The 23,244-nt window shown below is 35.4% G+C and overlaps 1 protein-coding gene across 1 annotated transcript in view; it reads right to left on the bottom strand.

The window, feature by feature from the left end:
- CALCR (calcitonin receptor) overlaps positions 1-23,244 on the bottom strand; it is a 65,312-nt gene that overhangs the window by 22,548 nt on the left and 19,520 nt on the right. Inside the window, exon 6 of the mRNA XM_021936034.2 lies at positions 16,191-16,317. Within this exon, the coding sequence (XP_021791726.1) occupies positions 16,191-16,317 (127 nt within the window). The remainder of the gene's footprint in view (positions 1-16,190; positions 16,318-23,244) is intronic.

Consider the following 23,244-nt stretch of genomic DNA (forward strand, 5'->3'; position numbering starts at 1 on the left):
GCCTTGTATATTGTTGGGAGTTTAGCAGTATAACTAATTTCTATCCATTAGATATTAGTAGCATCTCCCACACACTCTTGACAATCAAAAGTGTCTCCAGATGTTGCCCAATCTCCCCTGGGGAGCAAAATGCCCCTAGCTGAGGATGCCTGACTGAGGGTACTTAGCTGTGCTGATCTCTTAACAACTATAACAACAACAATAATGACAACAGAATTTAGCATTCAAAATCTTAGGTATTAGGGAGTAGTTATTTGCTTTACTATTATTTTACCAAATACTCTGTTGCTTCTTATTTTGAATTTGACTGCATTTTAGGCCTTTTCCTTAAAAAGTAAGATAGCCATGAAGTGACTTTCAGTACTGTAGCAACCTTTTCCAAACCATGCATTTTATTTAATGCATAAGAGTAGTAATTCATTTACTCAGAACCTGTTGTGCTGAGCTAACAGACATTATATTGTGTTTCCTTTCCTATCAGGGTTTATTGAACATAAGGAAAAGCCCCCTGGGCCCAGGAGAAGGCAGATATGGCATTGTCAGAGGTAGAATCAACCTCTGATTCTGACCAAAGTGGTACAGTGGCGCAGATAATTAAAAACACCAGGTAATCTAAAAGTAATTTCTATTTGGCTCAGAAAAGCACTGGCTTCCCTTCCCCCCACCTGATTACCTTCCTAACTGGGATTATTTGATTTAATATAATGTTAGTTTTGTATTTTCTAAGCAAGTACTTGCTATATTTACCTAACACCCAAATATATAAGTAAAATATGAAATTCAGTTGTTACTCTGGATTCATTTGGAAGACTATTCTTATTTAAAAGTCCTATTCCTTCTGGATCCAGAAATTAAGCATACGGTTTGGAGGCTGTCACGTGGGGAGAAGGAGATGGGAAGAGAACAAAGATGATGGTCTTATGCCTTTGTCACCCAGAGCAATTTTGGCTTCAAATTTTATATACAGTTAATTATTGTTATTTTCAGTAGTTATGGTCTATAAAGTTGCTTCAAAAACTGAAATAGCAAATACTGAGCCATTGCTCCTAGGGGAAACACATGGTTAGGTTCCTATAAGCCTCTGGTCACAACATTTTCACCCAGCAAACGATAGCTAACTTTGTTTTATGTGTTTTGTTTAAAGACACCTTATTTAACGTATGTTGTTGCTTCATTCACACTGAACTCTGTCAATAGCACTATAACTTCTACCTGAAGAAAACTTCACTGACACACACATATTCTCTGTCAGTCACATCACCGCTTTCTTGTACTTAGGAACACCATACAGCACTTCAATATTATGCTTGGGGGGCTATTTAAAACAGTAAAATCACCAACAAAATTCATAAAAATGTAAAAATCTTGGCAATAAATAGATCACAAAAAGGACATTTGTTTATAGTATGAGAAATGAAACAAGAAGGCACAGAGCATTGCCTTGTTTAACCTCAGCTGGGAGCTGCACATCAGGTGGCTCCAATTTCTGGACACTCTGTGAGTGTCTGTGAATGACAGTGAATTTGCTAGTATTGATTTGGGGGTTACAAATAATTTATAGGAAAAAACAAATTTTCAAAGGTGAAATTCATGAATAAAAATGAGAATTGACCATATTTGGGTTTGACGTAAGATATTGTTTGGAGGCTAAAGGCCTCAAAAGCTCACACAAATTTTTGAAAATCACCAGTCTATTCATTTTAGAAATAAACACCTCATGAAAACAATTAGAAATATCCAGGTGATCAAGCTATTAGAATTTTTCACAAAAATAGTTTAGCACTTAGATCAATGTTTCATAACTAAGGTGGTTTATCAGTGTCACTTGATAATTTTTTAACAAATACACATAACCATACCTCATCTCTGTTTTTTTTTTCAAACTATTTTCCAGAATTTCTAATTTAGGCCCCTGGTTAAGAATCCTGTGCCCAAGATATTCAAGGTAATTCAGTTGCATTGAACAAACATTTATGGAACACCTGCTATGAGCCAGGAACTAAGCCAGCTCTGGGAGTATCAGCATGAATAAGATATTGTCATATAGCCCCTGACTTAACTATAACCTTTCCATCAAGGGTGGAGTAAACCAGGCATTAAACAAAATAATGGGGTCTCTTGATTAGGGTTAGTCCCTACCGCCATTCTGAGATGGTTTCCTAATTAGCAGCATGGGGTATTAAGGAAGTCACTCTCAGATCAAATAAGCTAAGTAACTTTTCACTAGCTTTCTAAAGGTAAGTCACACCAGTGTAATTTTGTTTAAAGTAGTATGATCTCCCAAATTGCAAGACAAAAATCTATATTCAAATAATATAAATGCATCACTCCCAAGTTAAACAAGAAATACTTGAAGCCAAAAGTAGATAAAATTTGAGAGTTATGCTCTATTTTATTTTCTTCATTAACATAAAAAGAGATAATTGCCACTGTGAATGATATGTAAGTAAAAGCCATACTATCCACTTTGGCTTCAGTGAGTCGTAACACTATTCAGTGCCCTTACTACTAGTTCATGTTTTAATAAAAATATACAGTTTGTTGAGCAGTATGTAACTTTCAGGTGGAAGGGATCCTTCAGTTTTTTGACTGGGTACACTATTTAATCTATCTTTTCCACAAAATGCCCCAAAGGGCGCTTATAATAATTTGATTAAAATGGAATCAGAATTACAGAACAGTTTTTCCTTAATCTAATAAATCAAGTCAACCTTAAAACTTTATACAAGATAGATGCTCAGCAGTGAATTTATTTCCTATTATATTTTTCAAGGGCACTTAAGAAAATTCCTCTGATCTACATAACATAGGAAATCTTGTGTGGCAATATGTTCAAGAACCATTGATAAGGGAGCAAAGAGTGCTTCCAAATGTAAACTGCTTTAGAATTTTTGTTTTTTAAGAAAAGAGCAACCTTATAATAGATAATCAAAGTTTTGAGGTGTTTTTCTGTTGTGGTGGGGGTAGAGGAAGACCTTCAGTATGAGAAATAGAAAGCAGACCAGAGCTGATCTGTGAAAACAACGAAAAGCAATAATCATGGCCTATGTCCTACTTTTAAGCAATTGAAAATCCACCATGAACTATTCTTGGCATCATTTGCACCACAGACCTATTACCAGGTATAACAGGGAGCTAAGGAATACTATCTTGCCTTTCAGAATGTCTTCCATCATCTTCAGAATGCCTGAAATGCCATATGGTTTCATTTCTTTAGCTTAAAGCTGTTTTCCTTACTAAAATGCCAACACCTCAGGAAGGGATTACACACATATTTTACCCTATCACTCTCTGAAATCATACAGTAGGAAAACTGAGGGGTTGGGGGATCATAAAGAATGCAGATTTGGAATGTGATTTATCAAATATTTATTGAGCTTGTATTGTATTGCAGGCAGTAGGCTAGAAGATCCAAAGTTGTCAGAGTCCCTATTCCTAAGAAATTTACCATCTTGACAGGTTCACAAAGAGAAGATCCAGGGAAGTGTTGCCAAAAGTAAGCACTCTGAAAACTTTGGCAATGGCCAAGCTTGTGCATATTTCATTATTAGGGTATACTTAATTCTCATGATACATTTCGTGTGCACAAAAACTCTTAGCTTTCACACACACACACACACACACACAACTGCAACTTCTCCTTCTCATTGGTAAAATTGGGGTATTAGATTCAACTTCTGTGTTGATTTCATATGGTTAGGTATAATAACACATTAAGGAAAATTTTGTGAGATGTTTTAGTTTTGTTTTGCTGTAAAACACATTTGGCAAAGGATAATTTAAAAGAATAGCCATATGTTTCCTATATTCTGCCAGGATTTGATTAAAATGCACACTTTAGATAAGATCTTTTGGTTTTTCAAAACGGTGGCTAAGTTTGATGCAGTAACCGTGCTTGCATTTTTGTGTCCAATCCTGGGCTAGGGCTGCAAAAATAAAGATCAATGCTTGCAATCAAGGAAGTTACCTTCAGGTGGGGAGACACATACATAAACAAATAAGTGCCACAATGTACAATGATTTCCAGAAAAGGTAATTTTTGTAGCCTACTTTAAGACAGTTAAAAATTCTCTTCTCAGTTAAGTCAGAGGAGAAAAAATGGATCAAACTAGCAGGGCTTGTGTTATTAATATTAAATAATCTACCCAGTTTGTGTGAAAATTTACAAGGAACAGATTAGCAGATTCTGCCAAAGTCACACACATTCTACTCTTCTTCTAACTTTTCTATTTTCTATTTTTGGGGCTGCAATATAGGTTACTTTATAGTAAAAGAAGTGACTGACTATTAATTTACTTTTCAAATTCACATGGACAAAACTGAGGCAAAATGAAGATCCTGAAGAGTATCTTCCCCGTTTCTTTAGTTATTAGGGGGCCAAATAAATATGTTTGGAAACTTACAGCAAACAACTAAAACCACATACCCCACTATACAAACATATTAATAAATAAAATATTTAAAAATTATTTTGAAATGGTCTAAAGAGTACCAACTCCAAAATACTTTGCACTGAATCAAAGCTGCCAATTTTATTTCTGCCAAGTTTTGTTTCAAAACAGAAATAAACTTTGCTATATGTTCAGCATGATCTCTAATGATTAAAGATAATTATTTACATTTCCCTGAAGCTTCTAAAAACGTTTTCTCATCAGTTCACTTTAGCACAGAAGGAAGAGTGTGAAGTGATGTTTACCTGAGCAGGTGAAGACGAATCAATAAGTCAATTTCTAAATATTTTACCTGAAGAAATAGACATTTTAAGAGAGACTGAATAGTAAAGATTTATGGTCTATGTTGGTTAAATTGGTCAGGTTAATTTTTTTTATTAAGTTTTATTTAATGTATATCTAGATTACATATTGAGTGAACTTGTAATTGCTGTTAAATATGTTTCTACCTGATCCATTTTTATCTCTGTTGCCTCTTCCATCTCCACCCTCAGGACTTAAACCCAATAATATTTATATAGAGAGTGAGCAGCAGTTGCTTATTAAATCAAAATGAATATGGCTTTTGGTAGTGTTTATAATGTTGTTCTATTGAAAATATTTTAACTCCTAATTCAATATTATTTTATCAAGTATCCAAACAAGAGCTGCTTATCTATGATCTGACAAATAAATTCCAGGGAACTTTTAACCTAACAGCCCATTAATTCTTACAAATGTCTGCAAAGATCAGTACATACCTGCAGGGGTCAGGCTGCTGACATCAATAGAAAACTTAAAATGCTGGGTGAATTCCTGTGGGGGCATCTTAAATTTTTGTCAAGGTTTTCTAGGTTTCCAGTGTGGGTTCTTTAGAGGATAGCAGTCCCTAAGGTCTGCTATACACTGTCATTTATCCCCTGCAGTCTTGGTCGAACAGTTATTTCCCTTTGAACTATGGTCTTCAGACTGGGCATGCATATGTGCCTTTGGGTGTACACAAAGACTGTCCAAGGGGCATGTGAATATTCAATGGCCATTTGCACCGTTTCGTAGCATTCTTTAAGCTATCCTTTTCCATCTATCCTTTCGCTTTACAACATGAAAGAACACTTTTCATCTGAAACAAAGTTTACTGTGGTTCATTACTCAAGTGTTAAAAAACTTACAAATGTCAAACAATGGGACAATGGAAAAAGCTCCTTTAAAGATTAGTAAAGGTGCCCTACCTTGAGATGTTCTGTTTTTCTCTGTCGGACCTCTTAAAGTAAATAAATTTGATATGGGGTATTCTAGCTTGTTGGAATGTTCTATGAAGGATATGGCTACTAGATCATCCTTTCATTCATACACTAAAAAATACATATTGAACAAGTGTGACATGCTCATGGGCTCCTTCACATTCACATGGTTATGGGGTCAGTAAAAGACCACACATAAGTGTATACCCAGAATCTGAGGACCGTCTTCTCTGACTCTCTTCTTTTTGAGATTTATTTCCTTCACTTTTGGGGAGCTGTAGTTGGCCTAAATTCTGTCTTCTATTATTCAAGTCAGTAAAATTGAGAGTTTTCTATCAGAGTTTTACCTGTCCTGGAAAGGGATAAAACCATGGGAACTCTACTCACAACTATTTCCATTTTGAAGTCTCATCTTCTTTCTAGCATCTCCCTGTCTTGGTCTCTATCCAGGATCTTCAGATAATTTCTTTTTATATTTTGTTCAGGGTTTGTAGTTGTTATCTGTGAGAGGTTTTTGCCAGACAGGAGCTATTCAGCCATCACCATTTTATTTTTAATCAATTTTAGTTAATGAACCACTGTAATATATACTCTGTAACATCACATGAAAATTATGGTAGTAGGGTAATCATATGGGAAATTTTAAATAAAACAATTTTCTTCAAAAAGTAGGTCTTATATTATTCAGATATTACAGGATATGTAGCTCAATAACAGTCCATCTACATTTCAGGAGTAATCTTTTTCCCCCAGTTTATCTATTTAGTTGTAACACTTTTTTTTTCTGAGACACTTCCTGCCTTCATGATTTGTAGTTTATGTTAATGCCTTTCTGGTCTTGAGATAATGCTCAAATAAAATATTTAAAAATATAGTTGCCTGTAAACATTGTAGTTAAATTTTGATAGTATACTTGCTTTCACTTCGTAACAATAGTTCACATTTTTAAATTATTTACACTGCATGCAAATCATCCAGAACTTTTCAAAGCCCTTGAACTTATTACATGTAAAACCCATAAGCACTTTTTCTCATAAAGAAGACATGCAAGGCTTATTTATCAGCCGAATTCAATTACATGTGACACTAAGAAGGATGCTTGCCATTGAAGTACTATTTATGTATGCAATTGAATATTTTTTCCACAATGACCATTTTTACATGGGGCTCATTTAAAAGCTTGTCCTTTTCTGCTCCCCTTATCATTTCAATTAAAAGAAAATAAGCTTTGTCTGAATCAAATATACTCAGAGTCCGTTCTCTCCATCCTTCCATCCCAAACTGTGTTTCCTCAGAAAAAGAGCAATTACAGAGCAAACAAACCTAAAACAAAACAAAAAAAAAAAATGGAAAGGGTCCCACTTTATAGGGTCATCACATAAGTTTCGTTTTCCACCAGTCTGCCCTTGTCCATGAGAAAGAATTTGAGATTCTGATTCATAAGGTGTGGTGTGGGGCTTGAGATTCTGCATTTCTTATTTATTTATTTAAACGCAATAATATTTTAATTTTATTTTTTAGTTTTTTAAAGTTCTCCTTTTATTATAGATACAGAAGATATATATACACCATGGAATACCATGTAGACATAAGAAAGAATGAGATAATGTCCTCTGCAGCAACATAAATGCTTCTGGAGGCCATTATCTTAATTAATGCAAGAACAGGAAACCAAGTATCACATGTTGTCTTTTATAAGTGAGAGTTAAACATTGATCACACAAGAACATAAACATGGAAACAACAGAGACTGGGGACTAGTAGAGGCAAGAGGTAGAGAGGACGATGTGGGTTGAGAAACCAACTATTGGGTACTATGGTCACTACCCGGGTGACAGGACCTGTACCCCAAACCTCAACTCCATGCAAGATGCCCATGTAAAAGCCTACATGAGATTGTGCATCTCTAACCGAAGCCCAGGTGATGCTGATGCAGACCATGTCTTGGAAGAATTTAGGGTTCAGAGAGGGCCTCCTCAGTACTTGTTGCAGTGAATTTACTGCAACTCCTGTTGTAAACTCCTGTTTACACTCACAGTGCAATGAGAAACACCCTGACTTTGATTCACATATATTTTAAAACCTCATAAGGAGGAATTACAGACCTCTTTGTCAAAATGCCAGTTCAGTTGATAAACTAAGGGACAAAAAGACCCTCATCTCACCTGGTAAACTGTCAACTTGTACAGTCTTTAAAGCCAGCTGAATGAAGTAGAAACCTCATCAGAAAGTCTAGCAGTAAGCAGCTATGTAGGAAAGTGCTGCAATCTTTCCTCAGAGGAATTTAAGGATGTAACATTTTCAATTAAAAGTGAGTCTGTTGTGCAATCTTGAGATGATTCCTGATAAAGTCTCAAAGAAAATGAGTTTGACTTTGTGGAACTGCGTAGTTGTCATTTGGTGTGTTTAGGAAAAGAATTAAAAACAAACACTGGAGAACAAAGTCTCATCTGAGATAAATACAGTGGGAGATGATCCTGAAATTGGCAAAGGAAGCACTTTGGAAGTGTTAGGAAGACAATGCCAGAGCAAACAGAAGGGTAGGCTCTACACAATTCTGATTAAAAAACAAAACAACAACAACAACAAAGAAATGTGGTAGGGGAATAAAAGTTAACCACTTACTACTCTCAGGGTTTGTTCTCTATACGGTATAGTGAGAGTCTTATATCACCCTTCACTGGGGATTCTCAAGCCACCATTGATTTAGCTGTATATGTTCAGACCACAGCTCTTGAGGTTATTTGTGATTTACAAGCCTCTACATATGTGTATTCTACTTTTATACTTAGTCCCTTTTAGAATCAAGCAGTGTTTTACAAATGTTCTGAGTTTCACACCTCCTGTGCTGTATCACACAGAAATGAACAAGGTGCCACGGTTAGTAATTGACAGGTGATAAAGCCCTAGTGATAAAGCTAACAATGATAATACAAATAATGATAGCTGATTTTGAGAGTTGTGTGCCAGCCGATGTTTTGTGGACTTTAGGAATACTGGCTTATTTTTCATAGACAGCTTTAAGAGAAAGGTACTATTATGATCTCCATTAGGAAAGTAAGGTACGGAGAGGTTAAGTAACTTACTCAATATTAAAGATTAATCTGTTAAGTAAAAGAGCGAGGATTTAGATCCTGCAGTTCAGCAAGAACAATAATGTAATTTGGACTAATCCAGCTAAGCACAACAAATATCAAATTCGAGTGTCACTTCACAACTTTCCAGCAATGATCCAACATACCCTAACAGAGTGTGCAAAACCTCTAGCATCTCAATTGGAAGCTCTTTGACAATAAAAACAGATATATAACAAATTCTGCACTAAATTCATGACAGCCTTCTCAAAGCAGGGGAAGCTAACTGCAAATTTTGAGATGAAGACTTGCTATGTAAAACATGTCACAAGATACCATTTGTAAGTCACTGATTTCATGTGTAGTGGTACTACCAAGATCGGCCAAATGAAGGAAACCGGAGAATGGGTATATGTTTATATCCACTTTAGGAAGAGATTCTCCTTCAAATCTGTATGAGAAAGCATCCAATTATAAACAATAACTTTAAAAAGGAATAAAGAAATCCTCTATACTTTTCTGCACCATGTGACCTTGGTTAAAAGATCATTTATGGGTTTTGACATGCAAGTAAAGTGAAGTAGCATAAATGGCTAGGGTAGGATACTTCATTCCATTACCACATCTTGGCATTACTCTTTCTGCATTGTCCTTCAAATGCATCATACGCTTTCGTTCCCAATCTAGTTTTTTTTCATAAGCTACTGAAATGGATCATTTCAATCTGGTTTTATTTACCATTGACCACTCATCTCAAAAACTCTGCTATCACGATTACCTCTCTCATATTTATATATTCTCCCTTGCACCAGCCTCCCTTGGACTGGGCAGGAGTCCAGTTTCCACCCTGGGTTTTGTCTTCTCTAGTGTCTTGGCTCTGAGCATCCATTCTAAGCTAATCTTCCTGTGCCTACCTAAGAAGAAGCTCTGACATAGCCTGGTGGCTCAATTGTCCTGAAAAAATAAAGTTTAGAAGACATTCATGTTGCTTTCCAGAACTTGGAATTCATTTGACTTTACTTATATAAGAGGCTATAGAAAATACGACTAGATTGTTTCAGTTTCTGAGGTGCAAAGTGCTCAGGTTTCCAGTAAAAACTAATCTCTCTGCATTGTGCCTTTCAGACCCAGATAAAAAAATCAGAGAGAAATTTATTTCTAAAAAAATGACAAATATCCTGCTAGCTTCCTTTAGATGCAGCAAGAACAATGCTTTTAATTCTGCCTCCTGACTTTCTACATGAAGATCATCGAATGAGCACATAGAACAAAAAAATAAAATAACATTTCAGATATTATGGAAATGAAATGCTCAAATGACACAAATAACAATGGGCAATTTTCACATCACTCAATAAACTGAGGATGTATTCAGCCCTTCTTTATGCCATGAGTTATTCTGAGTTTAACTTTTTTTAAAAAAAAGAACATGGAAGGAATAAGATTCTCACCCTTGGCCGTTCAGGAGATAATATAACTTTCCAAAAACTACCCAGGGAAGAAACTATTAAATGGGAAAAGGACCACAGATCCACAGGGATTCTCCACTGACAGTGAGGACAGGGCATTGTGTGTGTGTGCGTGCGTGTGTGTGTGTGTGTGTGTGTTTTCCTTACCCTCAGCAAAATAATAACAACAACAACAACAACAACAAAAAACTCATAGAAATAGTGTGACAATATTTGGGATGAGGCAGCCTTCCTCTTCAAAAAATAACTTTTTAATATATTCCCATGGGCATTGGTGAGGAAAATGATTGCTGATTCAGTGACCTTGAATTGATCCAAAATGAAAACAAGCAAACCACAACAACAACAACAATAAACACACACAAAAAACCCACCCCTCTGTCTGTCTTTAGTTTGCTTAAGAACGAAGTGTCTTTAAAAATTTCGTATTTTTTTTTTGAAGAAAACATATGCCTGAATACTGACAGATGACATGCTGATAGATACACTTTTTTTAAATTTATGACTGTGGTTGTCATTCTTATGTTAGTTGCAATTTCAATAAATATTTGTAGATTGACAATGTCCAATAACTTCTCTTTCCCCAATTTTTTTTGGCTGCTTTTCTTTCTTCCTTCCTCCTTCCTCCCTTCTCCCTTCTCCCTTCTTCTTCTTCTTCTTTTCCTTGTCTCTACTTTTCTTGGCTAGGGAGGACCTTAATCTAGTGTATTCTGGAGTGTCAGTTTTTCAAGAAAAAATCAGTATTTAAAATAATTTATTTCAAGTAATTTTAAATATATGATTCTGACTTAGTAATGTTCATGACATGATTCTCAGCCTTTGGATACTCTTTTGCCTGTATCTTTAGAAGTGAAGAATTCTATTCCCAGAAAAGATAGGTCTTGAAAATAGCAGTAAAATCTTTTCTAGTTCTTGTTTATCCCCTTTATAATGAAATCTATTACAATGGGGAAAACTGCTTTCATGATACCTGAATTTACAGTTTCAACTGTAATCTACTTTAATAATCTTTTGGATGGGAAAAGATACTCAAGAAATTGGACTTCTATGAATGCATTTATGGCAGAATGTGCATTTTCAAGGTGAAATACAATACAAATTTCACCTTGTGTGTCTCTCTTGGTGGTGGCACATAACCAGTTTTTAGGATGAATAATGTATAAAACATGTCTCCTTGAGAATTATTTCCTTCCCTTTCTTAAACTGACTTTCCCATGCCTAGAGACAGCAACCCTATGTTGCTTGTATAGGGAGGGTTAGATAAGAGATCTAACAGCACTCTCATTGGAAAACAATGACTGTGTTATTTTAACACTGAGAAAGTACTAAAAACAAATAGCCTAGTTTATTTCCTCTAGGTGAAGTGTATGCTTCACAATTTACAGACATGAATTAAGTTTTGTCATTGTAGTTATTTTGTTCCAGTCTATGCTATTTATATGTATTTGAGGAGGGATATATGTTTCCAGATTTTCTCTTACGGAAGAAACAGACATTTGAAAATATGCAAGAGGCACAGTGTGTTCTCACATATGATATTGTCCATTGATCATTGTAAATGGCTTGTTATCGGTGGCTTGTTTTCATTTTGTCTAACTTCAGAGGGAAATGGACTCTTTTAAGCATATAGAGAAAAATGTCCAAATTTTTTGCCTCTTCGTTTTCTGTGGAAAAAATACAGTTTGAAATAGATAAAAATGTGACTAAACTCCATATGTGTGGTTGCAAAACTCACAAAGCTATTTCCATGTTAGACTTGGCTCATTGCGAGGGATTACATTTTTGGTGGTCAATAAGTATTTGACTGATTGGATAAAATTCTATTTTAAAAATGTTTTATCATTTTTTCTTAGGAAGTTCATTCTTGCATAGCTAAAAACATCAAGTCTGTTAGGTTAAAAATACACTGATTGGAAGAACCAGGTGCTACTCATGCCATAAAGATAAGCTGCTTTCCTTTCTTTCAAACTTACTTTAAGAATGCCTAATGTGTTTGGGTGAATCAATCTCACTCCTCCATACTCAGAGGAAAGTTTCCTGTTAATTTCTCTGGCTTCCTGAATCTCACACTCATATTCTCCTAGGAAATCAGGTGCATAGTGGCAGAGCCAGGTCCCTAGACACCTGCTTATGGGGTTTATTAAAGGTTACTAGACAACAGAGGAGCTGCAGGGCATATGTGGTTTGACTTAGTGGTGGCTGGGGGACAGCCTATGTGCTGTGGCTGGCAGAGCCCCTGGGCAGGTCCACCCCTAAAAGGCCTATGAAAGTGGAAACATCTAGCAATGACAATGAATGAGACTGCCAAGATCAATTAATAGAGTAACAGATTTGTTGGAAAAGTCAAGGACAGAGACCTAGGGAGTTAGTCATAAGGCGAGAGTTGACAGCAACCTTGTGAGCAATCACTTGCAATATTAGGCCCTCGGGGGTTTTGAAAAGCTTTATGCTTCTTTAGGCTCCAGGACAACCACTGGGAAGTGAGTAGAGCAGTTTTTATTATTCTCACTTGATGCATAAAGCTACATGGTTTCTATAATTTAGTAGCAAACTCAGAAAAATCCTGAATTTTGACTATTACAGGAAGATAGGTTGAACAAGATCTCGCAGTGGATAAGAAGTCCCTTTTATATTTATAGGTGGGAGACAGGGAGACATGGGTTTGAGACTCCCAAAAGAAGAGGAGAAAGAGTCTATTCAAGAATTTATGATACTTCGCAATGTGACTGAGCATGCTCCCGGATCAATGTGGTTGATTATTCAAAAACTGAAGCCTCATTTCTTGGCCTACTCCCTACAGAGAGTAACTTTCCTACAGTTTCCACTCTTAATGGGAAATGGAGAGCCACGATGTGACTGTTCTCTGCAGAGAGATTCTTAGTTAATTGCTTCTACCTCTGTTTTCATCTCAGTGGGGGCCAGCTTCCCTAATTAATTGTAGCGGGCATGTCTGGTTACGGGCAGCCATCATTTTGGAATGGCTGAGCCCATTTCATTAAGAACATATCTTTCTAGGGCAATAAATAAAGACAATCAAGAGTACCAAGTGGTAAAGAAGAGAGAGGTTGGCTCCTGTGTGAGATAGGTCTGGGTTTGAATCCCATCCTTAAGTACTCATGGTTCGAGGGACACTTGCTCTCACCAAGCCTCAGTTTCCTCAACTTTAAAAATGGGGATAATTCCACCCGTTGCTGGGATATTGCACAGATTAAATCAATTGACATTAAAAAGGAAAATTCATCAAGATAAACACATTTGGTCACATTATTCTGCAGGTAAGATGGGACTTTGTCTCTGATAACAGATGCCATGGTTTTAAAAGATAGATTATAATGTCTCTCTGCATATATTCATACTGCAAAAATTATTAACACTGTGGAGCCATTAGAAACTAAATTAAGCTGCTTTCCCATGCCATGCCACTGTTACACAGGATGCATGCTCTGGGCAGATTTCACACATTTTAGTTATTGGGTTGGCAGAATTGTCAAATGCCAGTTTTGAAAGATGAGGCTATCTACAGATGCTTGCATAACACAGTTAAGCAGAGAAACAAAAATGAAAATATCCCTTGGCCCTTCACTGCGAGCTAGGTAGCTTCTATCTGTGCTTCCAGATGCACTTTCTATCCTGCTCCCACTACCCTGGGCCCACAGAAATAAATCTGTACATCTCTAGCAGGGCTGCCTTGCCCTCTGGTTTCTGGATGAGCTCAGCTATGGGGACCCTCAGTAGAGACTGGAAGATGAGAGTGAGTGAACAAGGGATATTTATTTCTCCACTTCCTTTTGTGGAGTTGCCACAGGCTGGCTGTGTCCTAAGACAGAAGTCCTCAGTTTCCGTAGGGCCTCCTTTACCACACCACCTTTCTGTCTTCGGGTTCATACACCTTTCCCTCTATTTGTCCATTCGGGCCTGGGGTGGTAATAGTCCCCACTGTCACTAGATTCCAGTGTATTGTCTCCACATTTGCATTAGGATAAAACATATGGATGCATCAATTTTGCAAAACAAAAATTATCAAATATTGGTAATTTCATACTCAATCTAATAAACAGTTACATCATTAAACTGTTTTGAATAATTCAATTAAAGTGCAGTTCATTAACAAGTAAGGAAAATATTTGTTGTTAAAATTAAGGAAAGCAGGTTTGCAAAGGAGACAGCAGAGAAGCACTTGGAGATTTTTTGGGATGAAAATATTTACTGAGGGCAAAATAACTATTAAATAATAGAAGCTGTAATTGTAAATTATTTAAACACTGGATTGATAAATAAAAATTTCTGTAAAGTAAATGGTTACTTGGTATCACAGCACCAAAGTGATTTGATTTTTTAGAAATTAATCTGGTATATTTGGAAACCTAATCAAGCAGTTTGGTATAAATAAGCCCTCACTGATTTACAGAGATACATCTGATAATGCAAAGGAAAGAACAAAAACTGAGAGTAAGGAGACCTTAATTTGAGTGCCCGCTCCCCGCTCCAATCAGTTATATGATTTGAGGAAAATCACTTTGCCTTTTTGTCATCAAGTTTCTGATCTGTAAAATGAGGAGTCAGGGATAAACAACCTCCAAAATCCCTTTTAGTTCTGGTTTTTGTTAGTTTGTAATACCAGGGACTGGTATCAATGAAAAAGCAGAGCCTCAAGGTGCTCCTCCTCTGTCCTTCCCTGACAGTTTATTTGCTTCATTCAGTAGTTGGCTGATGATTTCCAAACTTGGCAGCACAGAAGAAATATCCAGGGTATATTCCTCGGCTCCACCTCATACCTACTGACTCTCTACTATCACGGGGACAGTAGCTATTTCATATTTACGAAATCTCCCCCATTGATTCTGAAGTGCAGCCAGGATTGGAAATCACTGTGAAAAACACTATCTTGGGTATAAAGAGAGAAGACTGATGACAAATACGGGTTATTCTGAACAACTCTCAGGACAATTCTGGTAGAAGAAATCCAGAATGGTTCTGAGTAATGGAGCTAAATGATTTCAGCTCTCCTGTTCTCTGTAGTACTCAAATAGAAAGAGGACAGTCACCATATTTGCTTGTTGCAATTGTGCATGTGGGCATAAGTTTCAGAGATGTTATGTCCTATTGCCCTAACTTTTGGATTTCCTGTGCCATTATAAACCTTTTTCAGAGCATAATGACACAAAACGTGATCATATTTGTATGGTTCATTAGCATAAGGGAATAGCTACTCATAGTGGAGATGACTGGGCCAAGCCCAGCTTATCATGAGAATGAAGAGGGGATCAATATCTAGGCAAACCTGTAACCACTTGTGGCACACTAGGATGACTGGGAAGCACTGCCTGAGTGTACCTAGTATCATCTATGTTCACAAGACGTGCTCAATACATTTGTCATAGATATTAATAAATTATTGGTCAGTCTTAGAAATACATGGTTTGGGCTGGGTGCAGTGGCTCATGCCTGTAATCCCAGCACTTTGGGAGGGCAAGGCGGGAAGATCACGAGGTCAGGAGTTCAAGACCAGCCTGGCCAATATGATGAAACCCTGTCTCTACTAAAAATACAAAAAAATTAGCCAGCATGGTGTCACATGCCTGTAATCCCAGCCACTCAGGAGGCTGAGGCAGAATAATTGCTTGAACCCAGGAGGCAGAGTTTGCAGTGAGCCAAGATCCCACCACTGCACTCCAGCCTAGGTGACAGAGCGAGACTCTGTCTAAAAAAAAAAAAAAAAAAAAATTTATGGTTTGTTGTATGATTCTTATCTGCTTACGATTCAATTATTTTCAGTTCTTTACTATAGCTTGTAATAATTTCTTCCAGAACCTACATAGAAATGACATGCCTCACAAAATGCAAAACTCAACTGTGGAAGTAAATATGATTACATATGTAAACAGCTGCTTAAGTCCAACATGAACACCGTGTTCACTATTTACAGGTACTATATCCTTTAAAATAAAAGTAAAAACAAAACTATGCAGTACTTACCGGGTCCCTTCGCACGAGCTCTCCATTGGGTACTACTTCAACCAGGTGGATGATGATAATCATGGAATTCAGAATGTAAGTAAGAAACATGTTCTTGTGCAGGGTTACCCTTTGGCAGCCAAGGCTCCTGGAAGAAAAAGTAACATAAAGCATTGACCAGTGCCAAAATGTTAGAGTACCTGGGAAAAAAACATTTTGGTAATATTTTTCATATTTTCTTTAAAAAAAAGATGAAAGAACATATAGAAAAAAGTAAGGCTGGTCTCCTTTTTCAGATTTATTACTACTTTTCTGCCTGATTTTAAAAAAGATGTTTCCAATCATAGCAGCTCATAGTTTTCAGTCCTCAGAGTGACTTCATACAATAACTGAAAGAGTGGGTGATAAAATCTCTTTTAATTATAACAAATGTTATAAAATTAGTTAACAGAAGGACTCTTAGATTAGAAACTATTAGGGTTTGCAGTGTGCTTCAAATGAAAAGCCTACTATTCACTGTTGCAACCAGGAAGAAAATATGTGGCCAGTGGGGTCACAGAGCATGAAGTCAGAACCAAGGCTGCCTGTGACAAGGTACCGAATCTATGTCCTTGAGTCACTGCATACACACACTTCACATCTCCTGGCATCCTCCTCTTCCATTATTTCTGTTGCTATCTTCTTATATCTTATATTCCAACTAGAATCATCACTGTAGTTCCTCTTTTCCAACCCTCCTGATGGTGGAGCTCAGACACAGGCAGATAATTCTTAATAGGTGCAAATGAAATGTCATTATGAGGCATATTGTGATTTGGATCCAATGAGAGCTGTCTAAGTGCTGCTGTTTCTTGGCAGAGTCATTCCCCACCTTTTGGGTATTAAGCAATTTGTTGGGCTTTTATTCTTTTCTCCTCCAGTTTCATAAACTTGTACATATGTGTTGGTGTGAATGTTCACATAAACAAACATTAATTTGAATATCCTATTTTCATTTTTTGATGTAATGGAGAGAGCCTACATCATGACTATAACAGAATTGCAGTGATTATCCTAGACAAATGAAAATCTTATATTTATCATATTTGATAAGGCAAAAAATATTAGCATAACATCATTTGCCATGTGAAAGCTTAAAACATGCAGTTAATGATGCCAATGACTCATAACACTAACTATTCCTAAAAATATCTTCATGGAATAAAGTTAGAAATGAAGAATTTTGAAAAGGAAATTCCGAGGAAAAATGAAATACAAAAATGGTCTGGGTTTACTTACAATGCCTTCTTATATTTCCAATTCAAAGGAAAAATAGTTGTCAATTATCCGTAGCAAAAAGCAAATTTAAGTAATAAAGGCAGCTGTTACAGCATATTTTAACTATAATAGCTACAGTTTTCAACTTTTTGGGAAGGATAAACAATAACTCATTAATAAATAATATTTTTAAAAATTCAACTTGTTGAACAGGGATAGGATGTAGAATTTACATCCATGAGGCAGGCTCTGATAAAGACAGGATTTAGGAAAGAGCTTTCTCTTACACACACGCTTCTATGGACTACTCTATTCAGCAGTATGGAAGTCTGTTAAATAAATCAAACCCAACTGGTTTTACAAAGCACTAAAGGTAGGTTGCAAAATTAAATTTAAACAAAAATATTACTTATGTGAAACCTCATGATCGTTTATACTGCATAAACTTCCATCTTGTGACTGCTGCAATCAGCACAGTCGAATCTGTGACCTGCCATCTTTCATAGTCACAAGAGCAATTTATAATTCTCACTGGCGGTTAATTATGGAATTCATTGTTTAATTCAGCCTGGCTTAGGCCAATGATAATTGACATTATCTAGAACTAAGGAGTATGAATGAATGTATCATACAGCGATGATATTCTTATGCCTGGTTTTCTTTTGACTGGGGAGAGCTCAATAATCTGCTGTTGTACATTAGCTTGAATGACTTCATTAACTTCATTCTCCTGTATAAACCCAAGTCACCCTGAATAAAATATACTTCCTCCACCTCCAGCTTACTCTCTTGTGTGCCTGCTTTACTTTTCTTCTTAACACTTATCACCTCCTGACGCAGTATATGTTTATTTATTGCCTGTTATTCTCTCTTTTCCTCCCACTAAAATGAAAGTGCTAAAGGAATTTATTTTATACACCTAGAACACTGTCTGACACATCATTGGGCTTAATCCTCATTTTTTTAAAATTTAAAAATATATTTAAGAAATATGTTCTGTTTTGAGCTGTGACCTCTAAGCAATTTTCCAATACACCAATGAATGACATTAAATGTTAGATGATTTCCTACTTTATACTTCATACCATACTGAACATTTGCCAGATTCTTCAGTTTCATATTAACTAGCTAATATGGAACATTATCCTGTTGTTCAACACTAGTTAAAAATAAATATATCATATAGCATATATACATACAAACAATATATTGTATATAGATAGATACAGTATATATAAAGAGTACTGTATCTCTCTATATAAAAGCATACATTTTTTTTTCATTGGAAACACAGAGAAAATGATAGTTTAAAACTAGATAAACTGCTAGTCTCCAAAGGAGAAGTATGACTAATACTTGAGTTTCTGTTTTTTGAAAGTTTTAATATAATTTTTGCTCATTGAGTTTTAAAATTTTTATGATACTAACTTGACAACATTTACAGTCATCTTTTTGAAGTGAGTCGAAGGTACTGCAAATTTTTCAAAATTCATTCAATAATCCAAAATATATGATTGTGCACTCATTATGATCCAGACCTGGTAGATATCAGGAATATAATGGAGGACAAACAGGCACTCTTGCCTTTAGGGCCCTTATATACTATGCCATTTTTAATTTACTTTTATTGTGATAATTGTTCTGAAGAAGAGGGGTGGGATGCTAGAGAGAATTAATTGAACTTAACATTAAAAATCCTCAGTACAAATATGTCTCTCAAATGAATATGAGAGAAGCTGACAACATTTTTTTGTCAGATCTGAGATGTCTTAGGTAGAAATAGCACCAACTTGACACTTACTATATTCTATTCCCTTGATTAAAAAAATCCAGACATTTAGATGGACAGAACATTGCTTATTATTTGAGTGACGGGAAACCATAAGTACCACACATTCTCCAGTAGTAGGAGGTTGAGACAACATAATCTACTTCTACAACATAATCTACCAATCAAGGTGTCACTCAAATGTGAGGAAGAGATAATGATTTACTTGAGTATGAAACTCAAGATGTCACATTTTAAGGCTAAAGCAAAAAGTCATTTTCATAGTTATAGTTTATCTGGTGTAAATCTTTCACATTTGTTTCAAGCTATTAGTACCCCGTGTGTGTGAGTGTGTACTTTTTGGGAGCTTGTAGTTGTATGAGATGGCATTTGATATTGGTCTTGAGTTTTGCCGATTGTGTAAATGAGTTTGCAGTATTTTCTCTTATATATCTCATATATAAGACCGTGTGATTATAGTCACATTCAAAGCAAACGAAGAAAGTAGCAAAAAGAAAACAAGTAAAAGTTGTTGTGAAGTTCTTGCTGCATGGGAAAATATGAATTAGGGATAATTTCTGTAATTGGTACAAGCCAAAGTCATATCTTCTAGTGTAACTTTTCATTTTCATTTACCTAAGGATCATATGTTATTCATGATAACATGAGAACTGAAAAGAAAAGAGAAAATGAAGTGAAGTGGATTGCATTAAAACTCCTGGGAAAATTCAAATACAATATATTATATATCTTCACTATTTGACAAGAGACTTTATGCCTTTTGATTTAGCACAAAATCCTTATCGTTAATAAATTCTCTTTCAATCAAAATTCTTGCTTTTCCTATTACCACTATTCTATGGGTGAAGAATATGCCGTGGTATGATCAACAGTTATCTTTGTTGTCTGTCCTGCCAGTGGTGAGTTGGAAGAAAGGAGGCCATCTTTGATACCATAGATTTCATGGTTTCCTTGGAGCAACAGGAAGGCAGCCAGAGATGTATAATGGTGAATACTACACAAGATAAAGATTCATATACTCACCCAATATGTAGAGGTGACATAGAACAAAGAGAATAGTAAGTAGTAGAGGAATCAGTCTTCCCTCAGTATGTCCCACTGGAAGCCACTTTTGTTGACCTCCATGATTACCTATATATGCTTTTGGTTAATGTGGCCAATGTAATGTCATGTAGACAATGAAATGAAGAGACTGCCTGTTTTCCAACCTATATTTCTATCAACTTTCAGGCAAGAATAATATTTAAAATACCAATCAGAAAGACATGGATAACAATCAGTCAAAATAAATGCTAATGAATGGCCTGTTATGCTTTTCATGAGGTAATACAATGAGAGGCTTACATATTTAGGATTATTCCACAGAAAAGCAAACTGATAAATTGTAATTGAAATTTATAGATAAGTGAATTTATTGGAAATTTGCTGAAAATGGTCAAGAACCAATCTCAAATAAATGTCCATTTATGTGTCTTTCCCAAACCAGTCTTCCCTAAGGGCATCTTCATTTTAGCTCTCTTGTTGACACTTACTATTGGAATCCAGCAGTAAGAGATCTTGCTGAACTAATTTGATGTTTATATTTAATCCCTTTCCATATTATCATTCCAATTTTTTCTGTGAAGATTTTAAACTAAATACCATCCTAATAATGCTGTCTTCTATCTTTAACTGGTGTACCAGAAATGACCTGCATATCATCTTGAATATTATTTAAACTTTTGAACAGTTAAGATTTTTAATGCTGACTTTTCTATGAATTAAACCCGAGAAACCGTTTTTTTCTACATTTTCTCTTTCTCTAGGAAGAAGGTATAGAAGATCAATTTTCTTCTATTAAAATGAAGGCTTTATATACATTTATACATTAATTTTCCAACAGCACAAGGAGCATGATTTCTATTTGCTTTAAGTTTACATAGTTCTGCCTTTTACCTTCCCCTGCATGCTCAGAATAAAATTACATTAAGATTAAAGGCATACTTTAATAAACTAATTCTGAGTAATATCCCAAGATTTTAGTGAGGTATTGGCAGTTCTAAAGCCTCCTGTATGGTCAGCGACTTTAAATTTCTCTGCAGGCCTCCTAGGCCTGCTCATTTGAGGAGGACAGCTGCAGGGTTCCTCCTTTTCATAAGGTACATTTGAGGAGTTCTGAGGGCTTTACAGTGAGATTTCAATGGAGTGATTATGAATGGGGCATCAGTTCTCAGAATTGGAGCTGGGTAACTTTTCACTCTGGTTTCCTGAAAGTTTTATAAAACTGTTTGGAGTCTGCAAAATTACTCAACCCTGGGAATATAGAATTAAGCAAGGGAGTGATGATATTTTTTGCTCAGGTTGCACACAGATGATGCCATTTAAGTGCATAAATTATGAAACTTTCTATTGTAATGTGCAGTGAAGATCTTAAAGACGATGTAGAGTATTTGAAAATAAATTCTGGAAAAAGTTTGCTAATTCACAAATAAATTCCAGTGATATATCAGTATTATTTTCTACTTCCACAGTCACTTTTAATGTTTCTGAAATTCAAATATAAAAAATATTAAAGGGTCAGGATCGAACTTAAATTTTAAGAAAACAGAAGTCCTTTATATTTTTAGTTTGGGTAAGGTTTAAGATATGGTTGAAAACAAGTATAAAAATTTTATATAGCTTTTTTTGGTTTGAATATTTGGCATCTCAACATATGTGCTTTTGGTATGTCATTTGTTTCTTGTTGTGTCTGCTCTGAAGAACTAGCTATTTCAGTTCATTTCTTCTCATTATTAGGCTCAGATGATACATCAATAAGACTTGTTTTTCTTCCTCAGATTTAAGTTGCTGTTTAGTTGGTTCTTAGAACTGAGAGACAGTAGGGCAAAGTTGGGTGCTTTCTAGACAATCTGTCCTCACACTCTCGCAAGGGTTTGATCAGCATCATTTTGCTTTGAGACTAACTGGAGTTGAGAAATATTCTACTTTGCCCATGTGCTGCACTTTAACACACCCATCTTCAGTAGCTTAATATAGAAATGATCATTGAAAAAAAATTCTGAATTTCTTTGCTGATTTGGCTTTCACATCTCCTCACTTATTTAAGTTACTGGAGAAAAAAGGAATTAAGATCTATAATGCCTTTGACATTATTACCTTTAAAGTCCTAACTACAATTAGTTGCATGATTACAAATTTGGGAAATTTTTCTTTCAATTTTTTTATGATTATATTTAAAAAACTTAAAAAATATGCTTTAGTGGCATATTTTAAAATAAAATTTGTTTCAGAACCATGATATGTTTATTTGCCATAATGAAGTGCAATTGAAAAATGAAGACATTCCAAGATTAATCATGTTGTGTGAATACTGTATTCTGATCATCAAAAATATTCTTCTATTCTAATTTGAGTAATTAATAATTCATGTCCTTTTGCTTTGTTTATCAGTCTTTCTCCTGTTAAACCATGTATAGAAGGAGCTCATTGTCTGTTTGCTTATGTTATCATTTGCTATCCAGTTAAAAATTGCTATTCACTTCTATTGCTTAGTCAATATAAGAATCTTTACTAAGATACAGACAAAGATTGAAAAATGATGAAGGAAAAAATAGTAATTGTACTAAGGATGTATTTACAGGTGATTATTCTCCCCTTGGTTTAATTTTCCTTAGTACTATCCTGACAATGTTTTAACAAAAATCAAATCAAGATTCTATTGTTCTATGTTTTAAATTTATTTTTTGTGGTAAAGTATAGATGTATAATTTACCATCTTTGCCATTTTAAGTATGTAGTTCAGGGGTGATAAATACATATATATTCTTCTCCCCCCTCATTCTATATGTGAATCACTGTACATTTAATCACATACCACATTTTTTTTTCATATTTTTTTTACACATACCACATTTTTTAAGTGTGGATGATTGTTTGTCATCTGAGTCTGCAAAAGGGCTTTTCTTTATGATTTCTATGATACCACCATGACTATTGTTACTACCAATAATAATAATAATGATATCAAACACCTATTTCACTTATGTGTCA

This window comes from Papio anubis, chromosome 4, assembly GCF_008728515.1.
Source record: "Papio anubis isolate 15944 chromosome 4, Panubis1.0, whole genome shotgun sequence".
NCBI lineage: Eukaryota > Metazoa > Chordata > Mammalia > Primates > Cercopithecidae > Papio > Papio anubis.